At 38.0% G+C, this 22,524-nt stretch overlaps 1 protein-coding gene across 1 annotated transcript in view; it reads left to right on the top strand.

The window, feature by feature from the left end:
• Positions 1 to 5,577: 5,577 nt before the first annotated feature.
• The window catches only part of LOC100659630 (aldo-keto reductase family 1 member C1-like), a 32,438-nt gene continuing 15,491 nt past the window's right edge, over positions 5,578 to 22,524 (top strand). Inside the window, exons 1-5 of the mRNA XM_023548960.2 lie at positions 5,578 to 6,272; positions 8,304 to 8,471; positions 10,025 to 10,141; positions 10,758 to 10,835; positions 13,753 to 13,875. Coding sequence (XP_023404728.2) covers positions 6,189 to 6,272; positions 8,304 to 8,471; positions 10,025 to 10,141; positions 10,758 to 10,835; positions 13,753 to 13,875 — 570 coding nt within the window. The 5' untranslated portion in view covers positions 5,578 to 6,188. The remainder of the gene's footprint in view (positions 6,273 to 8,303; positions 8,472 to 10,024; positions 10,142 to 10,757; positions 10,836 to 13,752; positions 13,876 to 22,524) is intronic.

The following is a 22,524-nucleotide window of genomic DNA, read 5'->3' as shown; positions in this document are numbered from 1 at the left end:
ACTAATGAAGATCAAAGACCGCAGCCTTCAGTATGGATTACACCTCAACATAAAGAAAACAAAAATCCTCACAACTGGACCAATGAGCAACATCATGATAAATGGAGAAAAGATTGAAGTTGTCAAGGATTTCGTTTGACTTGGATCCACAATCAACAGCCATGGAAGCAGCAGTCAAGAAATCAAAAGAAAGAAATCAAAAACATTATACAGCTACAGTAATCACAACACCCTGGTACTGGTTAACAATAGGCACATAGACCAATGAAATAGGATTGAAAGTACAAATATAAACCTACACATATGTAGGCAAATGATTTTGACAGGGTGTTGAATTCATTAGTTGGGAAAGTAGAGTCTTTTCAAAAATGGTGTTCGGAAAATTGGATTTCCACATACAATAAAATAAAACAAGATCCATGCCTCACACCATACACAAAAATAAATTCAAAATGGATTAAAGACCTAAATGTGGGAACTTAAGCCATAAAATTATTAGAAGAAAATGCAGGAGCAAGGTGATTGGGCCTACATTTTCACAATGAATTATCTAATATAATAAGAAAAACTCAAAGAACAAAAGACAGAAATGGAAAGACAAGAGATAAATGGAACCTCATAAAAATTAAAAACTTTTCTTCATCCAAAAACTTCATGAAAAAGATGAAAAGACAAGCTGTCGAATGAGAGTATATCTTTGGAAACCATATATCCAATAAGAACGTAATAATCAAAATATATCTAAAACTTCAACAACTTAACAACAAAAAAGACAAGGCAATCATAAAAGAGGCAAAGGATTGGAATAGACACTTCACCAAAGACAACATTCGAATGGCCACCAAACGCACGAAAAGATGCTTGATTTCATAAGCCATTAGTTAGGTCCGAGTCAAAACCACAATAAGATACACTTAAAGTCCCACTGGATTGCTGAAACTAACAAGACAGAAAATGAAAAATGTTAGGGAAGATGTAAGGAAATTGGAATCCTTCACCATTGCTGGTGGAATGCAAAATGATACAGCCGTTGTGGGAAACAGGGTGGCAGTTCCTCAAAAAACTAATAATAGACCTCATATACACAAAGACTAGAACAGGTAAATGTAGAGACCAAAATCTCTGAGTGATTACTAGGGGTCGGTGGGAGGGACAAATGCAGTTTTTACATATGTAGCACTGAGTTTTGGTTTACAGTGATGGTAAAATCACATTGCTTAAGGGTAGGTTTGCACAGCTGATGAGTTGCTGTCAATACGTTGGACACCTGCAAAATGTTGTGTGATAGATATGTTTACAAGGGTGACAAAAAAAAAAAAAAAAAAAGGAGTAGCTGCAGAAGCTACTATGTACAACCCTACACCTTATGAAATTTGGTTCCTTGGTTTGGAGGTTTCAGGTCATGGTTTCCTGGGGCACCACCGTTAATTGGCCTAATAACATGTTTAGGGATTCTGTTCTACCTCCTAGCTCATTTCATAGTGCTTGAGGTCTTAAAAGCTTGCAGGTGGCCATCCAAGGCCCAACAATTGGTCTCTATTTGTCTGGAGCAACAGAGGAAGGATTCAGAAATAGGAGGAAGAAATAAAATGTGTCGCTAACCGCCTCCATGAACAACTGCCTCCTTTGCCATGAGACCTGAAGAACTGGATGGTGCCTGGCTATCATTACTGAACATTTTGATCAAAAATTCTATGGAAGGATCCTGATCAAAAGGGGGGGGGGAGGGGAGAAATGCAGAACAGGCTTTCAAATTCTCATGGAATCCAGTCTTAATGGAGCCATGGAGGCTAGATAAAACCCTGAAACTATTGCACTGAGAATATTAAACCTGAAAACAAAAATATCCCTTGAATTCTTCTTAAAAATAAATGACAGTTTAGCTTAACTAGTAAAAAATGTCCGCCTTGAGCATTACGCTCTTCCAAGATCTATCTATGTGGGGTCAAACTGACAACAGAAAATTGAAAGATTAGATAATAACCATAATGGGGAAATGAGTTTATGCAAATGGGGCAGGAACTACTCAGGAAAGGAGGGAGAGAATGATTGCACAACCCCAAGAATGTAATCAAGATCACTGAATGTTACATGTAGAAATTGTTGGATAGGTGTATGTTTTGCTGCATATATAAAATAATAACAAAATAAACTATACAAAAATTTAAAAATATAAATGGAGAAAAAAAAATCCTAATAACAGATGGATAGGTAAATCCACTATGCATGTTTTCTCACCAAAGAAAAACAAACAACAGCAAACAAACAAACAAACAAAAATAGACATAGAGACACACACAGGGAGAAGACATGTAAGGAAGACTGTACAAGCAAAGGAACACCAAGGATCCCGTGCAGACACAGGAAACTAGCACAGGGGCCTAGAGAAAGAATTGACGTGGTTGAAACCCTGATTTGAATGTTTAACCTCCAGAATAGTAACAAAAAAAAATTTTGTTGTTTTTTGAAGCCACCCACTTGTGGTATTTTTTTTGTTCCAACAGCACTGTTGTTGTTAGGTACGTACAAGTCATTTCCAACCCATATCAACCCAATGCACAACAGAAGGAAACACTGCCCAGTGATGCCCCATCCTCACAATCACAAAGTGTGTAAGACATAATCTCGTCATCCTTGCTTCTAATGAGCATTCTAGCTGTACTTCTTCCAAGACAGATTTGTTCGTTTTTCTGACAGTCCGTAGTCTATTCAATAGTTTTCACCAACACCATAATTCAAAGGCTTCAATTCTTCTTCTGTATTCCTTATTCATTGTTCATTGTCCGGCTTTCACATGCATATGAGGCAATGTAAACACCTTGGCTTGGGTCAGGTGCACCTTAGTGCTTAAAGTGACATCTTTGCTTTTCAACACTATAGAAAGGTCTCTTGCAGCACATTTGCCCAATGCAATCTGTTGTTTAATATCTTGACTGCTGCTTCCATGGGTATTGATTGTGGATCCAAGGAAAATGAAATCCTTGACAACTGCAATTTTTTTTTTTTTTTTTTTATCATGTAGTTGCTTACTGGTCCAGTTGTGAGGATTTTTGTTTTCTTTATCTTGAGGTGCAATCCATACAGAAGACTGTGGCCTTTGATCTTCATCAGTAAGTGCTTCAAGTCCCTGTCATTTTCAGGAAGCAAGGTTGTGTCATCTGCATATCTCAGTTTGTTAACGAGTCTTCCTAAAATCCTGAAGGCCCCGTCTTCTTCATATACTTCAGCTTCTTGGATTATCTGTTCAGCAGACAGATATACAGATTGAACAAGTATGGTGAAAGGATGCAGCCCTGGCACGCAACTTTCTTAACTTTAAATCATACACTATTCCCTTTTTCTGTTTGAATGACTGCCTCTTGTTCCAAATACAAGGTCTTCGTGAGCACAACCCACTGTTCTGAAATTCCCATTCTTCGCAATAGTATCCATAATTTGTTATGATCCGCAAAGTTGAATGCCTTAGCCTAGTCACTAAAACACAGGTAAACATCCTTCTGGTTTTCTCTACATTCAGCCAAGAGCCTTCTAACATCAGCAATAATATCCCATGTTCTACATCCTCTTCTGAATCTGGCTTGAATTCTGGCAGTCCCCTGTCAATGTACTGCTACAACTGTTTTTGAATCATTTTTAATTGCATGTGATATTATTGATATTGGTCAATAATTTCTGCATTCTGTTAAATTACTTTTATTTGGAATGGGCACAAATATGGATCTCTTCCAGTTAACTGGCCAAGTAGCTGTCTTCCAAATTTCACGGCATAGACAAGTGACCAACTGCAGTGCTGCATCTGTGCACCTGTTTGGTGAAGTATCTTAATTGGTATTCAGTCAATTCCCTGAGAATTGGTTTTCATCAATATATTCCATGCAGCTAGGGCTTCTTCCTTCAATACCATCAGCTCTTGATGGTATGCTACCTTACTTCTTACCCACCTTAGTTTTTGGTTGGAATTTTTGTCAGTTTGTTTTTGATTTATCTAGGGAAAACATTTCTAGCTATCAGAGGTAGCACAGTGGGATGATTAGGCCAACCGTATGGTGAAATCGCTCTCACTGAAACCCAGGTTAGACGAATACCCAACGGACATTTGTAATGCATTTTAGTCACAGGTGAATCCTTAAGCATTTATCTTTTGAGACTCTGAGAATTTTCTTTAAAGATTAATATAAATCCATTTCCAGTAAAGGTTTTAGTCATCATCACAACAATGTGTGTCATCTGATGTTTTCACTTATTCTGTGCTTTAAATTGGCCTCTAAGCCCTGAGAGTTTATAATTCCTGCTCCAAGATTTCATTTCTCCTGGAATCATGGCAGTGATGGAGGAGGGAATTGTATCTCTAAAAGAGGGGGCAGAGGAGAAACACAGAAAGTGGGGAAATAGCCAAGACATGTCATGACAGCTGCTCATAGAACTAAGGATCACCCTACAGAAAAAACCACTACAGTTATTTGTGATGCAGTCTCTAGGAAATTTGAGTCACACAGAAATCAGATGAGAAACAGAGGTCACTCCTGAAGGTTGTTGAGAGACATCCCAGAATTGCTAGGTGTGGTGTGGGGAAACACATAATTCTGGTCCTAAGGCCCAACCGTTCCAACAGAGATTTTGACCAACTCTAGTATATCCGGCTAGGCCGTTTGGGAGGCACTGGATATGAATCTGTTCAAACCTTAAAGCCAAAGGCTGTCAAAAAAAAATTCTCAGTCCAAGAAAAAAAGAGATGGTGGCAGTGTCCAGGAAGTCCAATGCCAGGAGACTTCTGAAATTCAAATTTTATAAATCAGAGGTGATAATCAGAAGTTTCATTATGGGTGAAGAACAGCAAGTGACGTCTGTGTCAGGTGAACAAAGGTAGTATGAGATAAAGTTTAGAGCTTTGGGCGTCTACCAGGAAACTCCCTGGTGTTCAGATATTCTGGTGTAGATATTTTCTCTCTGTACAAGTAAGCACTTTTGGTAGCCAAAAATGTGACACATAATAATTATAGAAAACTCTGACAGTATCCACAGGAGAATAAAAAATCACACATGTTCCTACATTCAGATATAATTGCTATTAACAGTTTGAAGCATTGCTCTTGCATTAATGCATATTATGTTACCATAAGACACTACTGGCTATGCACAATACATTCTCTGCTTTTTTAACCACATATTAATATCCTTTTGGCCTATATATTTTAAATTCTTCCTAAATACAATATTTATGTTTTTTAATTCTTAATGGCTTCACAATATTCCCTTATATCAGCACATGCTAGCATTCTCCCAAATCCATTGCAATTTCAGTTGATTCCGGTTTTTTTCTTTTGTGAATACTGCAGAGCAAGATCATAAATTATATACAATATTTGTCTTCATTTTTGGCAATTTTAGGATACTTTTTTAGAATCTACATAGCTGGGTGAAAGATATAAACTAACTCTAGGGCTCTGGTTGCATATTGGAAAATTAAGTTAACCATTTATACTCCAGGGAGCAAACTGATGTTAATTTATAACTCAGCAAGCACCATGCCAGACTGCCTGTTTTTGCTGAAGGCTTGCCAAGACTGGATATTCTTATTGTAGATAAAGAAAGCAGAAAGAACTTTGTAGATGGGAAAATTAAAATGATAATTGTTCTTTTAATTTCTGCTTTTGATTCTTCACTGAGAGTGACATTTTGAAAATAGCTCATGAATCATTTGTTTAAATTGTGTGCATGCATGTGTAATGGTGTGTGTGTGTGTGTGTGTGTGGTCTAAGATATTTAAATGTTTCAAATGGTGCATGATCAAGAAGGGGCATAGCCATCAGCAAAAAACAAAAGCGAGTTACTGTATGGAGGTTTCTGGTCTAACAATTGTCAGTACTTTTTCAGTGAATATATTCTAATAATTTAAGATAATGTGTGGTAGAACTGAAGAGAAAACTTACTAACCTACGATATTAGTTTTTACAGAACATTTAAAGATTTACATTACAAAGAAATTAAGAATTCCCTTTGGAAAAAAAATTATTCAAATGTGAACAATTCTGTTTGTACTCCGTGGAATTCTCCTTTAACCTTGGCCACTCCTACACGCCTTTAGATAAGAGTTGACCAGGGCAGTTGGAGTTTTGCCTTCCTGTTGCTCATATCTCTGGGGAAAGCAGAGGAAAGAAAACAGGCTGTGCTTAGGACAGTGACAGAAGATGGATCTCAAACGTCGTTGTCTGAAACTAAATGATGGCCATTTCATTCCTGTCCTGGGATATGGCACCTATGCATCATCGGAGGTAAGGATGGGGTCTTGGAGTTAAAGATTCAAATGAAAACAGTTCCAGGGTGAGAGGGAGCTGTCCTGGGTTGTCACATCCCCAGTTCTTGTGTGACTCTGGGGGCTCACGGAGTTCTCAGTTTTACCAGGCTACAGCTATTCCACGGATAAAGTGAGAAGGCAGACAGGCTTCACTCAGTGCTTCTGGGCCTGATATGTGGTCAGCTATGGATTATTCTGGGCGTTGGTTTTTCCTCCATTCCCATTAAAGTCACAGCTTGTCAGAAGAGATGAACCTCAGCAGTCAAATGCACTGCCTGCATTGAGACTGGTTACAATGGGAGGGGGTTCTCTGTATAATTCTATTATTCAAGAAATCTTCCTGCCTATCAATGAGGCATGATGCACAGCGATCTTTGAGGTAAAGGGTCCTGGAAACAAATATAGCAATGAGGAATTGCGGGGGACCATTTCAGTTTTCATGCTGAGCACCAGGCAATAAATGGTGGACCTGGACTGAGCCAGTTTCCCTAATGTGTCTTTTACTGCTGGAAAACTCATCCTGGAAGGATATATGACACCTTTTTCGTGGACATGCTACAACCTTAAAAGACCAAGTCTTCAATTCTCGGTCCTTGTTAATATATCTTAGATAGGAAGCAAACAGATAGAGTTGGTCCCCTAACATGAGAGGGAGCAAAGGAGCCAGGTCACTGGAATGGAAGAGAGCTAATCTGAATTCCGAATTTGTCTTTTAGCTGTGTGACAAAAGACTAGTGACTGAATTTTTGGGTCTCGCTTTTCTCACCTATAACATAGAAGGAAGTATTCAAAAAACATTATGAAGGAAAAGTGACAGGTATTGTCTACTTTGTAGTGCAAAGAAAGATTAGAGAGACAAGGACAGCCCTTAAGCTTTAGACATGGTAACCACCTCGTGCTCATTCTCCTAAAGAAGGAACAAGCTAGGGGCTCTTAGAGGGCAGTAAGGACTGAGTATCTAGTTTCTGGTGATTACACTGAAAAACAAAGCTTCTGAAATATTCAAAAGCACAGGAAAAGTATTTTATTTTTTTTGTTGTTCTTTATCAAGGGCACTCTAAAGTCGGTGTTCAATTTTTAGTAGACAAACCAATAATTTTAAATTTCACCGTTATTACACCTTCCCTAATTGAATTGTCCTTGTTTTCAGGGCAGACACTTATTTTGGTAATCCCTTAAGTCTGCAGTCAGTTTCTTATGTCTGAATCTTTATTCTAGAGTACATATTTTACACTTACTACATAGCTCCCCACTGCAAATAGGGTGGCTATGTACAACAGAACTAACAGTGGACTACTATCCATAGAAAGTTTTGCTTTTAAGGTTGCCCTTAACTGGCATCCAGAAATAGGATTCCAGGAGGGATCATATCATCCTCCTCTTGATAAGGGTGTTTGTGACTAAACTGCTTGCACAATGAGGTTTTGGATGAATAGCTGATTTCCTCCTGGTTGTCTGACATTTTGGTATGTGCTGGGAAGGGAGGGGCCAGGCCACACTAAAAACCTTGGGCATGAGTCTCTAATGAGCTTCCCATCAGACAACATTCCCCATGTGTTGTCAGAATTCCATCCTGCAGGAATCAAGTGTATTCTGTGTGACTCCACTAGAAACTCTTGGAAGCTCGTGCATGGTTTCCTCTGTACTTCCCTCGTACACCTTTTTCCTTTGCTGATTTTGCTTTGTGTCCCTTCACTCCAGTAAATCATACCTATGAAAACAACTATTTACTGTAAGTTACTTAGCCAATCCCCATCCTACTTGTGGTATTGAGGACTTGCAAAGCCAATGAAAAATTACCCCAGTTTCCTTGAACTGAAGGGTTTCCTGGGATGCCCAGCTTCATTTCTGACACTGGAAAAGTTCCAGGTAAACCGGTGGGTACCTCACATGCAGAACTAACACAAGACATGAGGGAATGGTTCATTCTGGTGAAAGTTAGTGCTTGTGGCACCAATTACCTCTCAGTCAAGTAGATTCCTGAATACTATCTTTTGTTTTTCCTTAGGCGCCTAAGGGTAAACCTGAGGAGGCAACCAAATTAGCTATTGATGCTGGCTTTCGTCATATTGATTCAGCTTATGTGTATGATAATGAAGAGGAAGTTGGACAAGCCATCAGAAGCAAGATTGCCGATGGCATTGTGAAAAGGGAAGACATATTCTACACTTCAAAGGTGCTGTGTATTTGGGGTGTGTGTGAACATTTATGAAGCGATTGTGTATGGAAATTGGTTAGATGATTAGTTGAGTGGTTTGGTGAGTTACACATATTTCTACATCTTTTATTCACACATATTTACCTGAAAAAGATAGTATCAAATGAAGAGAGTGGTGATGGCTTTCTAATTATTGCTATGTTTAAGTTTTGTGATGTTAAAGTATTTTGTTTTCTGAGCCTCACCCTAAAGCACTGTGCTTTTGCATGAAGGATAGAATCACATAGATCTATAATCAAATTACAGCTTTTCTTATTATCACTGTGACATGTAAAATTTCTTAACATTTTGGATCTCAAGTCTCACCTATGTCAATACAGAGAACAATATAAGAGAGCTGTTTCCGTATTAAATAAGACACAGGCAATCTCTAGGTTGGTAAGGAGATCCATTCCTGAGTATGGCGTTAAGAATTTGTAGGCAGCTGCAACAGGTACATAAGGTTCTTAAGTAGACTTAGTTTAGTGAAAGAAAAGTCTCAAAGTCTTTTCAGTGATATAAAAGCCACATAGCAACAAGGTCAGGTGATTGTGATGAAGAACTTGTTGCAATTCTTTCAAAGTGAAGGCAGATTTACCTAACATTAAAGGCCAAGTATGAGTTGTCCCTAAGTCAGACTTTTGTAACCTGGGGAATGTCTGATAGCTAACATTTCTTGAATTTTGCCCAGCACTTACTAACATGTTCAACACATTTTTTTCTTCAGTTATCTATAAGAAAGGAATACTAATTCTTCCGTCGTAGTGTCAAATTGATGATAGAATTAAAGTTTGTGAAATTGCTGTGTGAACTCTATTAAACATAATTCTGATGATTGGCATAAATTGTTACTTAATAAAGATTACCTCTTGAGTCATTTCCTTCTATTGCTCAGTAGATGTACTGACAATATATTCAAAGAGATAGTAACATTAGTATGAGTAGATCAGATAAAAGAGAAACCCAAGAAGAAAGGGAGTTTGCCCCTGTGATCATCTAGTTTTCAACCAATAGAAAAATTTCTAAATATTAGGAGAAGAAAGACAATAACTTTTCAGGAGGTAAACATTAAACAAAATGTTGCAAAATGGGTGGAGATCCCCTTTTTTTCTGTTACCGGTAATGGGACCCTCCCAGCACAGCTGCTTTCAGCGTCCTCCACAGTATTCAATACATGCAAGAAATCCCGTTCCTTTAAGCTGTTTTCATAGGGCAAAGTTTCCATATTGTTTAGATATATTAATCATGTCTTCTATTTCACTTCAAAATGAAACACACATATTTCAGTGTATCACAATAAATGACTAAGAGTCCGAATAAAACCTAAAGATTACTTCTATTCCTGCTGATTACAGTCCAGGTTCATATTTGTTCCGTCTGCAAGTTTAGCTTAATAGCAATGATGTTGGCAAACAAATTTCAGCTTTGAATTTGCTGAACAAGTCACAATCCCCATGTCATCAGTTTCTATATCTCTTCATTAAATTGCCTAAAGTATTAATCAAACACAACTCCCTTCTTAATCTCTGCAGCTTTGGGCCACTTTCCTTCGACCAGAGTTGGTTCGGCCAGCCTTGGAAAAGTCACTGAAAAAGCTTCAGCTGGACTATGTTGATCTCTACATTATTCATAACCCAATGGCTCTCAAGGTTAGAAATTTGCATCACTAACCCTATTTCACTTTCACTGTCAGTATGAACATCATCTTGGATGGATGGTTTAATTCAGTTTTTCTTTGGAGGCCATATGGATTGTTATACTGGGGACAGATCCAAAATAATAATTCATGTTTCTGCATTGAACCTGTTTGGTTCATGTGCCTATCATAAGAACATGCATTTAGAAGCATAAGGAGCACTGATTGTACACTTATACCTCAGTCTGGGTTTATATTGCAATCCATTGTTATGAAAATAAAGGGCATGTGAATTATTGCCTTTCCAAGTGAAAGAGAAGCATTTGATAAAAAACAAAATATACTAGGGCAAAGCAAAAATAACACGAATCAAATATGAGTCCCCATTAATACATAGGAAAGTGACATTTATTAAAATGTATAGTAGAACACCCATTATGGAAAGCTTATCTTTTAAAAGGCATTCGTTACAACTCTATGCACAAAACATTTTGCGAACATTAGCATCTGCAGAGTTACTGTAACTACCACTTGGGGCTTAGTGTCCCAGCCCTAGACGTACCACACAGCATGACTAAGGGTGCAGACAGTGTTTTGTGACGTCACTCTAATGACTGCTTTTATTCCAGCCCGGGGAGGAGATACTACCAACAGATGAACATGGAAAAGTAATGTTTGACACCGTGGATCTCTGTGCCACATGGGAGGTGAGTGCTTGGAGGGGCAGCAAAGATGAGGAATCCAGGAGAGGGAGGACTTAGTTCACATCTTGTACTTGTGTGAACTTTAGAAAGTATATATGGAGTCTTTGACCTCACTTTTCTCCTCCTTACAATCAGGAATTGGACAAATGATCTCAAAGTTCTCTTGGAGTTCTAGAATTCTACTTAATCCTTTAATAGCATTTTTGTGGTCATATCAGAGTATGACCTTCCTTCTGAAAGGAAGTTGACACAATTCCAAGGTTATTGGCACTGTAAGACAGTAAAGCTAATCTTGAGAGGTAAAACAGGAAAATTATTCTATCTGGCCTAGAAGGGTACAGGAAACTGAGTGATAAATTATTTCAAAAAATTGATATAACCATTTTTTGCTAATCGTGTTCCCAAGACTGGTGAGACCTAAGTTCAGAAAAGTGTAGATATTTGCAACATCACGTACAGTCCTAACTCCACCTATAGCCCCCCTTGGAAATGAGTATAAGACATGCGTAACTTCCATGGCCATTTTCATAGGCTTTGAGGACCTAAACTTAAATTTTTCTAAAACATCTTTTTTCTTTAATAAATGTGAATCCTGGAATATTACCATAAACTAGCTAGGAGCATCACCTCTGGCACAGATTTTCATTAATAAGCTTAACCAACCAGAACAACATGGCATGTTAACTCAATAACTTCCAATACCACTCTGCTTCTAGTGCCCCATGTTCTGCATCTAACAAGTGACTCTCTTCCCCTGTCATAGCAGGAAATAAGATCTTCTCCATAGATTTCCTCAGGGCTCTGACTCCCTGCCTGATGTCAAACTTGCAATTTGGTGTGTTGTGTGATAAATTTATTTTTTTTTACCATTTCTCACCCTACTTCCTTCTGGAATCTTGCTGGAGACTTTCCGACAACCTTGCTGAATCTTATCTACCTTACATAGACATAAAAAAAAAAAAACCCTTACTATCGAGTCAATTTAGGCTCATAACAACCCTGTAGGACAGAGTAACACTACCCCATAGAGTTTCTAAGGAGCACCTGGCAGATTCAAACTTCTGAGCTTTTGCTTAGCAGCCATAGCATTTAACCACTACACCACCAGGGTTTCCTATATAGACTTAGGATTATGACATTGAATTATTAATAAAAAAATTATGAAGGAACTATTTTGGAGGGGGTGGTGACAAGTGAAGCAAAATCAACTGCCCTTTTAGATCTTACATCTAAGTGAGAGGACATGAAAAAAAGCTAACCATAAAAAGTAAAAAGGTAACAGTATAGTTTGCACTATGATGATAAAGCCACGAAAAAAATAAAGCAAATATAGTTAGAAGGGTGAGGAGTGTTCTGGGGGAAGTAGATGGGTGTGAGTATTTATCTAATAAAGCCTTCTAAGGGAAAGCTTCATTGATAAGAGGACAATTGAACCAAGATCAGTAGTAAGGTGTGACCCATGCAATTTCTAGGGGAAGGGTATATGCACAGAGAGGACAGCAAGTGAAAAGCCCTCTAAGAGGCAGAGTGTTTTCATGTCCAGAGAAAACCAAAGTCTCTCATAAAGCTGGAAGAGAAAAGATGGGGAAGGGAGGAGCTCAGAGGGCAAATGGAGGTCAGATCACGGCAGGCCTCACAAGAATGACTTTGGCTTTGACTCAGTGTGAGCTTGAAAGTCATTAGAGGAGTTCATCTGATTATAAAAGGGTCACTCTATACTTGCACTAATAGGTTAAACACTAGCCCATATGAGTGTTTAATTTTAAATTAGTTACAAATCAATAAAATTTAAAATTCAGTTCCTCAGTCATGTATTTCAACAGCTGCAAGTAGCTAGTGGCTACTATATTGTATAGCGTAGATATGCATTGTTTTCTATCGTCACAGGAAGTCTACTGTTCAGCATGTGTCCAAATGCTGTATGGATGATAAATTAGAGGGGTTAATTGGAAAGGCCAGAGAGGAAGTTCATGAAACAATCCAAGTGAGAAACGATGGGATAAATGTGTGAAGCTTAAAAGAAGTGGGTAGATTTCAGGCCTATTTTGAGAAGTGCAATGACATAACGCTTTGAAGGATTGGAGGAGGTGTGTGAAACAAAGAGAGCACTAGGTTGAGTCTGAGGTCCTTGTCCTGAGCAAATTGCTGGTGGTGTTTGCTTTGACTGAGAAAAAACTGCAGGAGATACAGGTCGGGAACAAGGCTAGAAGGTCGGTTTTTGACACATTCAGTTTGTGTTGCCTAATCAGACATCTATAATGATGATGAGTACGCAGTTGAATCTGGGAGTCTATTGGGGTAGAAGTATTGGGGTAAGTCTAGGATAGAGATATCAATTTGTGAGCCTTAATCATGTAGATAGTATTTAAAATCATTTGGGGAGACATGAGGTAAAGAAGCAATGACATCTAAGGACCAAGCCCTGGAACCCTTCAATACTAGAGGTCAGCAGATAATGAGACTAGCAAGAGGAGCAGCCTTGGAATGAAGTGGAGACTCAAGAGAGATCAGTGTTTAAAAGCCACATGAAAACAGTGTCTCAAGGGAAAAGCTAATCAGCTGTGTCTAAGGCCAATCAAAGGGAATATGCCCAATTGGCTGTAGAAATTCATGACCCTGACTTGTGGTTTTCTGATACATGAGCATGGAAGAGAGCCTTACTGGAATATGACACAGAGAAAGAAAAAGCTGAGGACTGTGTGCCATGCTGTATCCTATTTTCCTAAGTATGAAACACTAGTTCTATTTTTGTTGTCACCATCTTCTTCCAATTATCTCTGTATTACATTTGCTCTTTATGACAATGCCAGTCACTTGCATGGTCATTTCTAGACAGTTGCTTTTGGTAACGGGGCTCTATCTTCCATTTGCTCTATGGCCAAATAACACAAATTCTTTCTCACAATCCATTCCTTCTCAGGCCCTGGAGAAGTGCAAGGATGCAGGGTTGGTCAAGTCCATTGGAGTGTCCAACTTTAACCGCAGGCAGCTGGAGAGGATCCTGAATAAGCCAGGGCTCAAGTATAAGCCTGTCTGCAACCAGGTGAGCCCATCAGTCTACCAGGGCTGCTTCTGTTTTCTGTTCTTCACATCTTTCTTTTCCATAATTATGTCTGATATCCTCTCCTCCTGTTCATCTTACCTTTTTGAACTAGAAGTTTCTAGAGAGTAGAACCTCTCTAGTATCAGTTGCTAGAGAATGACATCATGCTTAGTACAGTAGAGGGTCAGTGAAAGAAAGCAAGACCCTCAACAAGATAGATTAACACAGTGGCTACAATAATGGGCTCAAGCCTAACAATGATATTGAGGACGGCGCAGGACTGGGCGGTATTTCATTCTGCTATACACGGGGTCACTATGAGTCGGAAGCAACTCGACAGCACCTGACAACAACAGAAATGCTGTGTATAAGGGCATTGATAGGAGCAGATAGGGGTTAAGGTTTTGTGTGTGGTTTGGATGCATGAATTTTTTTTTTAAATCTCTATTTTCATGGAATTTTTGACTTATAAAGCACACATGCACAAACAATGACCAGAAACTATTGAAGTCCTCCAGGTTAAAGGGATGAAGATACTAGTTTACATTAATGATAAAGGTAGAGCAAATCAACTCTAAGGGACATTTAGCAATCTGATGGGGTAGAGCTAGGGACTGACTAAATCATGGTCTTACTCTCCTTGATTTGTACCATTATATTATTTGCTTTAATATTTCTGTGTTCCTGAACGTTTTCAAAGGAAGTTATAGATGTGACACTTGACGCCTACATACTTTTCTTGGTTGCCTAGTGATGCTGTGATACAAAAACCACAAGAGGTAGCCATAAAGAACAGAAATATATTTTCTCATACTCCAGGAGGCTAAAAGTTGAAGTTTGGTCACACCTCCAGGGGGCGGTTTTTCCTTTTCTATTTCAGCTTCTAGTAGCTGCTGTAATTCTTGAGGTTCCTGGTCTTGTAGATGCATTTGTCTCTGTTACTTGCCTTCCTCTTTCCCAGTTGTGGATCTGTGTCTATTTAAACTTTTTATAACTCAGAAATGATTAGGTTTAGGATTCACCCTATACTGTGACTGACTCATTAACGTAACGAAAGGTAACCCCTATTTCTAAACAAGGTCAAATTTACAAGCACAGCCTTTGGGATCTCAACAATTATTTTGAGGATGGAGAGGCACAATTCAATCCATAACAGTTCCTCAGCATACATGTTATAAGGATGAAGATATTCTCAAAGAAACTCATATTTCATTGCTGTATCTAAGCAAGTTGATGATAATTTTCTAATATCATCTAATATCCAGTCCATATTCACATTTCCTCATTTTATCCCCCCAAAATCTTTTATATGTCTTTTGTTTTAACTGGCATCCAACTGTGGCTCATATTACTGTGTGTTATATTTCTCAAGCTCTCTTAATCTGCAACAGTCTCTCAGCTCTTTTGTATCCCGTAATATCCAAACAACTTGTTATCAAGTATTCTGAATTTATCGTATTATTGTCTTGTGACATTAGAAAACATGTTTCTCCAGTCCCAGTTTGTGTAAACTAGAAGTTAGGTCTGAAGACTTTTTTGTTGTTGTTGTTAGGTGTCGGCGAGTAGGTTCTGGCTCGTAGAGACCCTACGTACAACAAAAGTAAATACTGCCTGGCCTTGTGCCATCCTAACAATCATTGATACGTTTGATCTCATTGTTGCAGCCACTCAGTTAATCCATTTTGTTGAGCGTCTTCTTCTTTTTCACTGACATCTACTCTCCTGAGCATGATGTCCTTCTCCAGGGACTGGTCCTCCTAATAAGGCATCCAAAGTACATGAAACAAAGTCTCACCATCCTTGATTCCAAGAAGCATTCTGGCTGTACTTCTTCCAAGACAGGTTTCTTCATTCTTGTGGTGGTCCGTGGTAAAATCATTCTTCCTCACCAACACCATAATTCCAAGGTATCAACTCTCCTTTGGTTTTCTTTATTCACTGTCCAACTTTTGCAAGCACATGAAGCGATTGAAAATACCATGATTGGACCAGGTGCATGTTACTCTTCAAGGTGACATCTTTGTTTTTTAACACTTTAAAGAGGTCGTTTGCAGCAGATTTGCACAATGCAACACGTGTTTAATTTCTTGACTAGGTGTCGACTGTGGATCCAAGTAGAATGAAATCCCTGACAACGTCAGTATTTTCTCCGTTTATCATGATATTGCTTATTACCCCAGTTGTGAGGGAGGATTTTTGTGTTCTTTACATTGAGGTGCAATTCATACTGAAGGCCGTAGTTTTTCATCTTCATCAGTAAGTGCTTCAAATCCTCTTCACTTTCAGGAAGCACGGTTCTTTTATCTGCATATTACAGGTTGATGAGTTTTCCTCCTATCCTCATGCCACATTCTTCTTCATATAGTCCGCCTTCTCAAATTATTTGCTCAGCATACAGATTGAAAGTATGGTAAAAGGATTCAACTTTGATACACACCATTCTTAACTTTAAGCCTTGCAGTATCCCCTTGTTTTCTTCGAACGACTGCCTCTTGGTCTAAGTACAGGTTCCTCGTGAGCACAATTAAGTGTTCTGGAATTCCCATTCTTTGCAGTGTTATGCATAATTTGTTATGATCCACACAGTTGAATGCATATATATATAGTCAATAAAACACAAGTAAACGCCTTTCTGGTATTCTCTGCTTTAAGCCAAGATCCATGTGAAAACAGCAATATTAACTCACATTCCACATCCTCTTCTGAACCTGGCTTGAACTTCTGGCAGTTCCCTGTCAATATGCTGCTGCAACTGTTTTTGAATGATCTTTGGCAAAAGTTTACTTCTGTGTGATATCAGTGATATTGTTCAATAATTTCTGCATTCTGTTGGATCATCTTTGATTTTTTCTTCTTTTTTTAATAGTGCTTTAAGTGAAAGTTTACAAATCAAGTCAGTCTCTCATACAAAAATTTATATAGACCTCACTATGTATTCCTAGTTGCTCTGCCCCTAATGAGCCAGCACACTCCTTCTCTCCTCCCTATATCCCCCGTGTCCATGCAGCCACCTTCTGTCCCCCTCTGCCTTCTCATCTCCACTCCAGACAGGAGCTGTCCAAATAGTCTCATGTGTCTACTTAAACGAAGAAACTCACTCCTCAACAGTATCATTTTCTATCTTATAGTTCAGTCTAATCCCAGTCTGAAGAGTTTGTTTTGGAAATGGTTCCAGTCTTGGGCTAACAGAAGGTCCGGGGACCATGACCTCCGTGGTCCTTCTAGTCTCAGTCAGACCATTAAGTCTGGTCTTTTTACAAGAATTTGAGGTCTGCATCCCACTGCTCTACTGTTCCATCAGGGGTTCTCTGTTGTGTTCCCCGTGAGGGCAGTCATCAGTTGTAGCCAGGCACCATCTAGTTCTTCTGGTCTCAGGCTGATGTAATCTCTGATTACGTGGCCCTTTCTGTCTCTTCAGCTCATAGTTACCTTGTGTCTTTGGTGTTCTTCATTCCTCTTTGTCCAGGTGGGTTGAGGCCAATTGATGCATCTTAGATGGCCGCTTGCTATCTTTTAAGACCCCAAACATAGATCACAAAAGTGGGATGCAGAATGTTTTCTTAATATATTTTATTATGCCAATTGACCCAGATGTTCCCTGAAACCATGGTTCCCAGACCCCTACCCCTGCTATTCTGGCCTTTGAAGCATTCAGTTTATCCAGGAAACTTCTTTGTTTTTTACTTAGTCCAGTTGTGCTGACCTCTCCTGTATTGTGCTTTCCATTTCCTTCACCTAAAACCGTTCTTGTCTACTATCTAAGTAGCAAATACCCCTTTCCCTCCCTCCCCCCACCCTTTTAACCATCAAAGAATATTTTCTTCTGTATTTAAACTATTTCTTGAGTTCTTATAATACTGATCTCGTACAGTATTTATCCTTTTGCAACTGACTAGTTTCACTCAGCATAATGCCTTCCAGATTCCTCCATGTTACGAAATATTTCATGGATTCATCATTGTTCTTCATTGATGCACAGAGTTCCATTGTGTGAATATACCATTATTTCTTTATCCATTCATCCATTGATGGGCACCTTGGCTGCTTCCATCTTTTTGCTATTGTAAACAGTGCTGCAGTGAACATAGGTGTGCATGTATCTGTTCACGTGAGGGCTCTTATTTCTCTAGATTAAATTCCAAGGAGTGGGATTGCTGGATCATAAGGTAGTAGTATTTCTAGCTTTTTAAGGAAGTGCCAATTCGATTTCCAAAATGGTTGTACCATTTTACATTCCCACCAGCAGTGTATAAGAGTTCCAGTGTCTCCACGACCTCTGCAACATTTATTCTTTTGTTTTTTTAAGTAATGCCAGTCTTGTTGGAGTGAGATGGTATCTCATTGCAGTTTTGATTTGCATTTCTCTAATGGCTAAATATCGTGAGCATTTTCTCATGTGTCTGTTAGCTGCCTGAATGTCTTCTTTGGTGAAGTGCCTGTTCATATCCTTTGCCTATTTTTTAATTGGGTTATTTATCTTTTTGTTCTTGAGTTTTTGCAGTAACACGTAGATTTTAGAGATCAGACACTGATCGGAAATGTCATATCTAAAAACTTTTTCCCAGTTTGTAGATAATCTTTTTACTCTTTTTGTGAAGTCTTTGGATGAGCATAGGTGTTTGATTTTTAGGAGCTCCCAGTTATCTAGTTTCTTTATTCCGGTGTTTGTGCATTGTTAGTAATGTGTTGTATACTGTTTATGCCATGTATTAGGGCTCCTACCACTGTCCCTACATTTTCTTCCATGATCTTTATTGTATTAGATTTTATACTTAGGTCTTTCATCCATTTTGAGTTACTTTTTGTGCATGGCATAAGGTATGGGTCTTGTTTCATTTCTTTGCAGATGGATATCTAGTTATGCCAGCACCCTTTGTTAAAGAGGCTCTCTTTTCCCCATCTAACTGACTTTGGGCCTTCGTCCAATATTAGCCACTCATATGTGGACAGATTTATGTCTGGATTCTCAATTCTAACTGGTCTATGTGTCTGTTGTTGTACCAGTGCCAGGTTGTTTTGAGTACTGCGGCAGTATAACATGTTCTAAAATCAGGTAGTGTGAGGCCTCCCACTTTGTTCTTCTTTTTCAGTAATGATTTACTTATCTGGGGCTTCTTTCCCTTCCATATGAAGTTGTTGATTTGTTTCTCCATCTCATTAAAAATTGTCATTGGAATTTGGATCGGAATTGCGTTGTGTCTATAGATTGCTTTGGATAGAATAGGCATTTTTACAATGTCGAGTTTTCCTATCCATGAGCAAGGTATATTTTTCCACTTACATAGGTTTCTTTTGGTTTCTTGCAGCAGTGTCTTGAAGTTTTCTTTATATAGGCCTTTTACATCTCTGGTCAGATTTATTCCTAAGTATTTTATCTTCTTGGGGGTTATTGTAAATGGTCTTGATTTGGTGATTTTCTGTTTATTGGTGTGGAGGAATCCAACTGATTTTTGTGCATTTATCTTGTATCCTGATACTCTGCTGAACTCTTCTATCAGTTTCCATAATTTTCTTGTGGAGTCTGTAGTGTTTTCTGTGTATAAGATTACGTCATCTGCAAACAGATATTTTTACTTCTTCCTTACCAATATGGATGCCCTTTATTTCTTTATCTTGCCTAATTGCTCCGGCTAGAACCTCCAGCACAATGTTGAGTAAGAGTGGTAATAAAGAGCACCCTTGTCTGGTTCCCGCTCCCAAGGGGAATTCTTTCAGACTCTGTCCCTTTAGGATAATGTTGGCTCTTTGCTTTGTATATATGAACTTTATTATGTTGAGGAATTTTCCATCTATTCCTATTTTACTGAGAGTTTTTACCATGAATGGGTGTTGGACTTTGTCAAATGCCCTTTCTGCATCATTGATAAGATCATGTGTTTCTTGTCTTTTGTTTTATTTATATGATGGAGTATATTGATTGTTTTTCTAATGTTAAACCATCCCTGCAGAACCGGTATGGATCCCACTTGGTCATGGTGAATTTTTTTTTTTTTTTGATATGTTGTTGAATTCTACTGGCTAGAATTTTGTTGAGGATTTTTGCATCTAAGTTCATGAGGGTTATTGGTCTGTAATTTCTTTTTTTTTTTTTTGTGGTGTCTTTACCTGGTTTTGGTATCAGGGATGTGCTGGCTTCATAGAATGAGTTTGGGAGTATTCTCTCACTTTCTATGCTCTGAAAGTAGTAGAGGTGTTAACTCTTCTCTGAAAGTTTGGTAGAACTCTGCAGTGATGCCATCAGGGCCAGGGGTTTTCTTGTTGGGATTTTTTAAATAACCTTTTCAACCTTTCCGTTTGTTATGGGTTTATTTAGTTGTTCTACCTCTGTTTGTCTTAGTTTAGGTAGGTAGTGTGTTTCTAGAAATTCATCCATTACTTCTAGGTTTTCAAATTTTTTAGAGTACAATTTTTCATAGTAATCTGATATGATTGTATTAATTTCAGTTGGGTCTATTTTGATATCACCCATCTCATTTTTATTTGGGTAATTTCTTTCCCCTCCTGTTTTTCTTTTGTCGGTTTGGCCAATGGTTTATCAATTTTGTTAATTTTTTCAAAGAACCAGCTTTTGATCTTGTTAACTCATTCAGTTGTTTTTCTGTTCTCTGTTTCATTTAATTGTGCTCTAATTTTTATGATTTGCTTTCTTCTGGTGCCTGAGGGTTCTTTTTTTCTATTGGTTCAGGTTGTTAGGATAATTCTTTGATTTTGTCCCTTTCTTCTTTTTGGATGTGTGCACTTATTGCTATAAAGTGACCTCTGAGCACTGCTTTAGCTGTGTCCCAGCGTTTCTGATAGGAAGTGTTTTCATTCTCACTGGATTCCAAGAATTTCTTTATTCCATCCTTAATTTCTTCTATAACCTAATCGTTTTTGAGCAGGTTGTTGTTCAGTTTCCAAGTGTTTGATTCTTTTCCCTGCTTTTTCTGTTATTGATTTCTACTTTTATGGCTGTATAGTCAGAGAAGATGATTTGCAATATTTCAATGTTTTGGATTCTGTTAAGGCTTTCTTTATGACCTAATATGTGGTCTATTCTAGAGAATGTTCCATTTGCGCTGGAAAAAAAAGTTGGCTGCTGTTGGGCGGAGTGTTCTGTATATGTCTATGAATTCAAGTTGGTTGATTGTGTTGTTTAGATCTTCTGTGCCTTTACTGAGATTCTTTCTGGATATTCCGTCTTCCACCAAAAGTGTTATAGTCTCCCACTATTATTGTGGAGCTGTCTATCTCACATTTCCATGCTGTTAGAGTTTCTTTTATGTATCTTGAAGCACTGTCACTGGGTCTGTAAATATTTGATATGATTTTATCCCCCTGGTATATTGTCCCTTTAATCACTATATAGTGTCCTTCCTTATCCTTTGTGATGGATTTAATTTTAAAGGTTATATTGTCAGAAATTAATGTTGCTACTCCTGGTCGTTTTTGATTGCTGTTTGCTTGACATATTTTTTTTCCCATCTTTTGAGTTTTAGTTTGTGTCTTTAAGTGTAATGTGTGTCTCTTGTAGGCAGCATATAGACGAATCGTTCTTTTTATCCATTCTACCACACTCTGTCTCTTTACTGGTGCTTTTAGTCCATTTACATTCAGCATAATAGTGGATAGTTATGAGTTCAGTACTGTCATTTTGATGTCTTTTGTTTGTGTGTGTTTTGCACAGTTTCTTTTTTCCTCTTAATTTTTTGTGCTGAGTAGTTTACCTTTACACACTGTCTTTTCCTCTTATTTGTTGTTGTTGATTTCGTTTTTGCTGAGTTTTTTTTTTTTTTTCTTGTATTTTATTTTGGTGTGTAGGATTGTTAGTCTCCATGGTGGTTACCTTAATATTTACCCTTTTTTTCTAGGTTTAAACCAAACTTTTATATTGCCTTGACTTCCTGTCCATATGAAAGATCTATGACTACATTTTTTAGTCCCTCTTTATTGATTTAATGTTGTCATCTTGTACATAAGGACATCACTGTTTCCCTGTTTGAGCATTTTTTTATCTTGATTTATTTTTGCAATTTCCCTATCTGGGTTGATATCTGGTTGCTCTGTCCTGTGTTCTAGTCTTGGGTTGATATCTGATATTATTGATTTTCTAACCAGAGAACTTCCTTTAGTATTTCTTATACTTTTGGTTTGATTTTGACAAATTCCCTAAACTTCCATTGATTGGAAATATCTTAATTTCGCCTTTGTATTGGAGGGACAGTTTTGCTGAATATATGACTCTTGGCTGGAAATTTTTTTCCTTCAATGCTTTATATAAGTCATCCCATTGCCATCTTGCCTGTATAGATTCTGCCAAGAAGTCTGAGTTTATTCTAATTGACTCTCCTTTGTAGGTGACTTTTCATTTATGCCTAGCCATTGTTAAATTTCTCTCTTTATATTTGGTTTTGGCAAGTTTGATTGTTTATGTCTGAGTGGCTTTCCCTTGAGATCTACCTTATGTGGGATTTGATGAGCATCATAGACAGATATCTTCACATCTTTCACAGTATCAGCGATATTCTCAGCCAAGAAATCTTAAACAATTGTCTCTGTATTTTCTGTTACTACTCCCTGTTCTGGTACTCAAATCACTCATAGGTTATTTCTCTTGATAGAGTAAAACATGATTCTTAGGGTTTCTTCTTTTTTAAAAATTTGTTTATC

This window comes from Loxodonta africana, chromosome 4, assembly GCF_030014295.1.
Source record: "Loxodonta africana isolate mLoxAfr1 chromosome 4, mLoxAfr1.hap2, whole genome shotgun sequence".
Lineage (NCBI taxonomy): Eukaryota > Metazoa > Chordata > Mammalia > Proboscidea > Elephantidae > Loxodonta > Loxodonta africana.
This window is presented reverse-complemented; position numbering and strand designations above follow the sequence as displayed.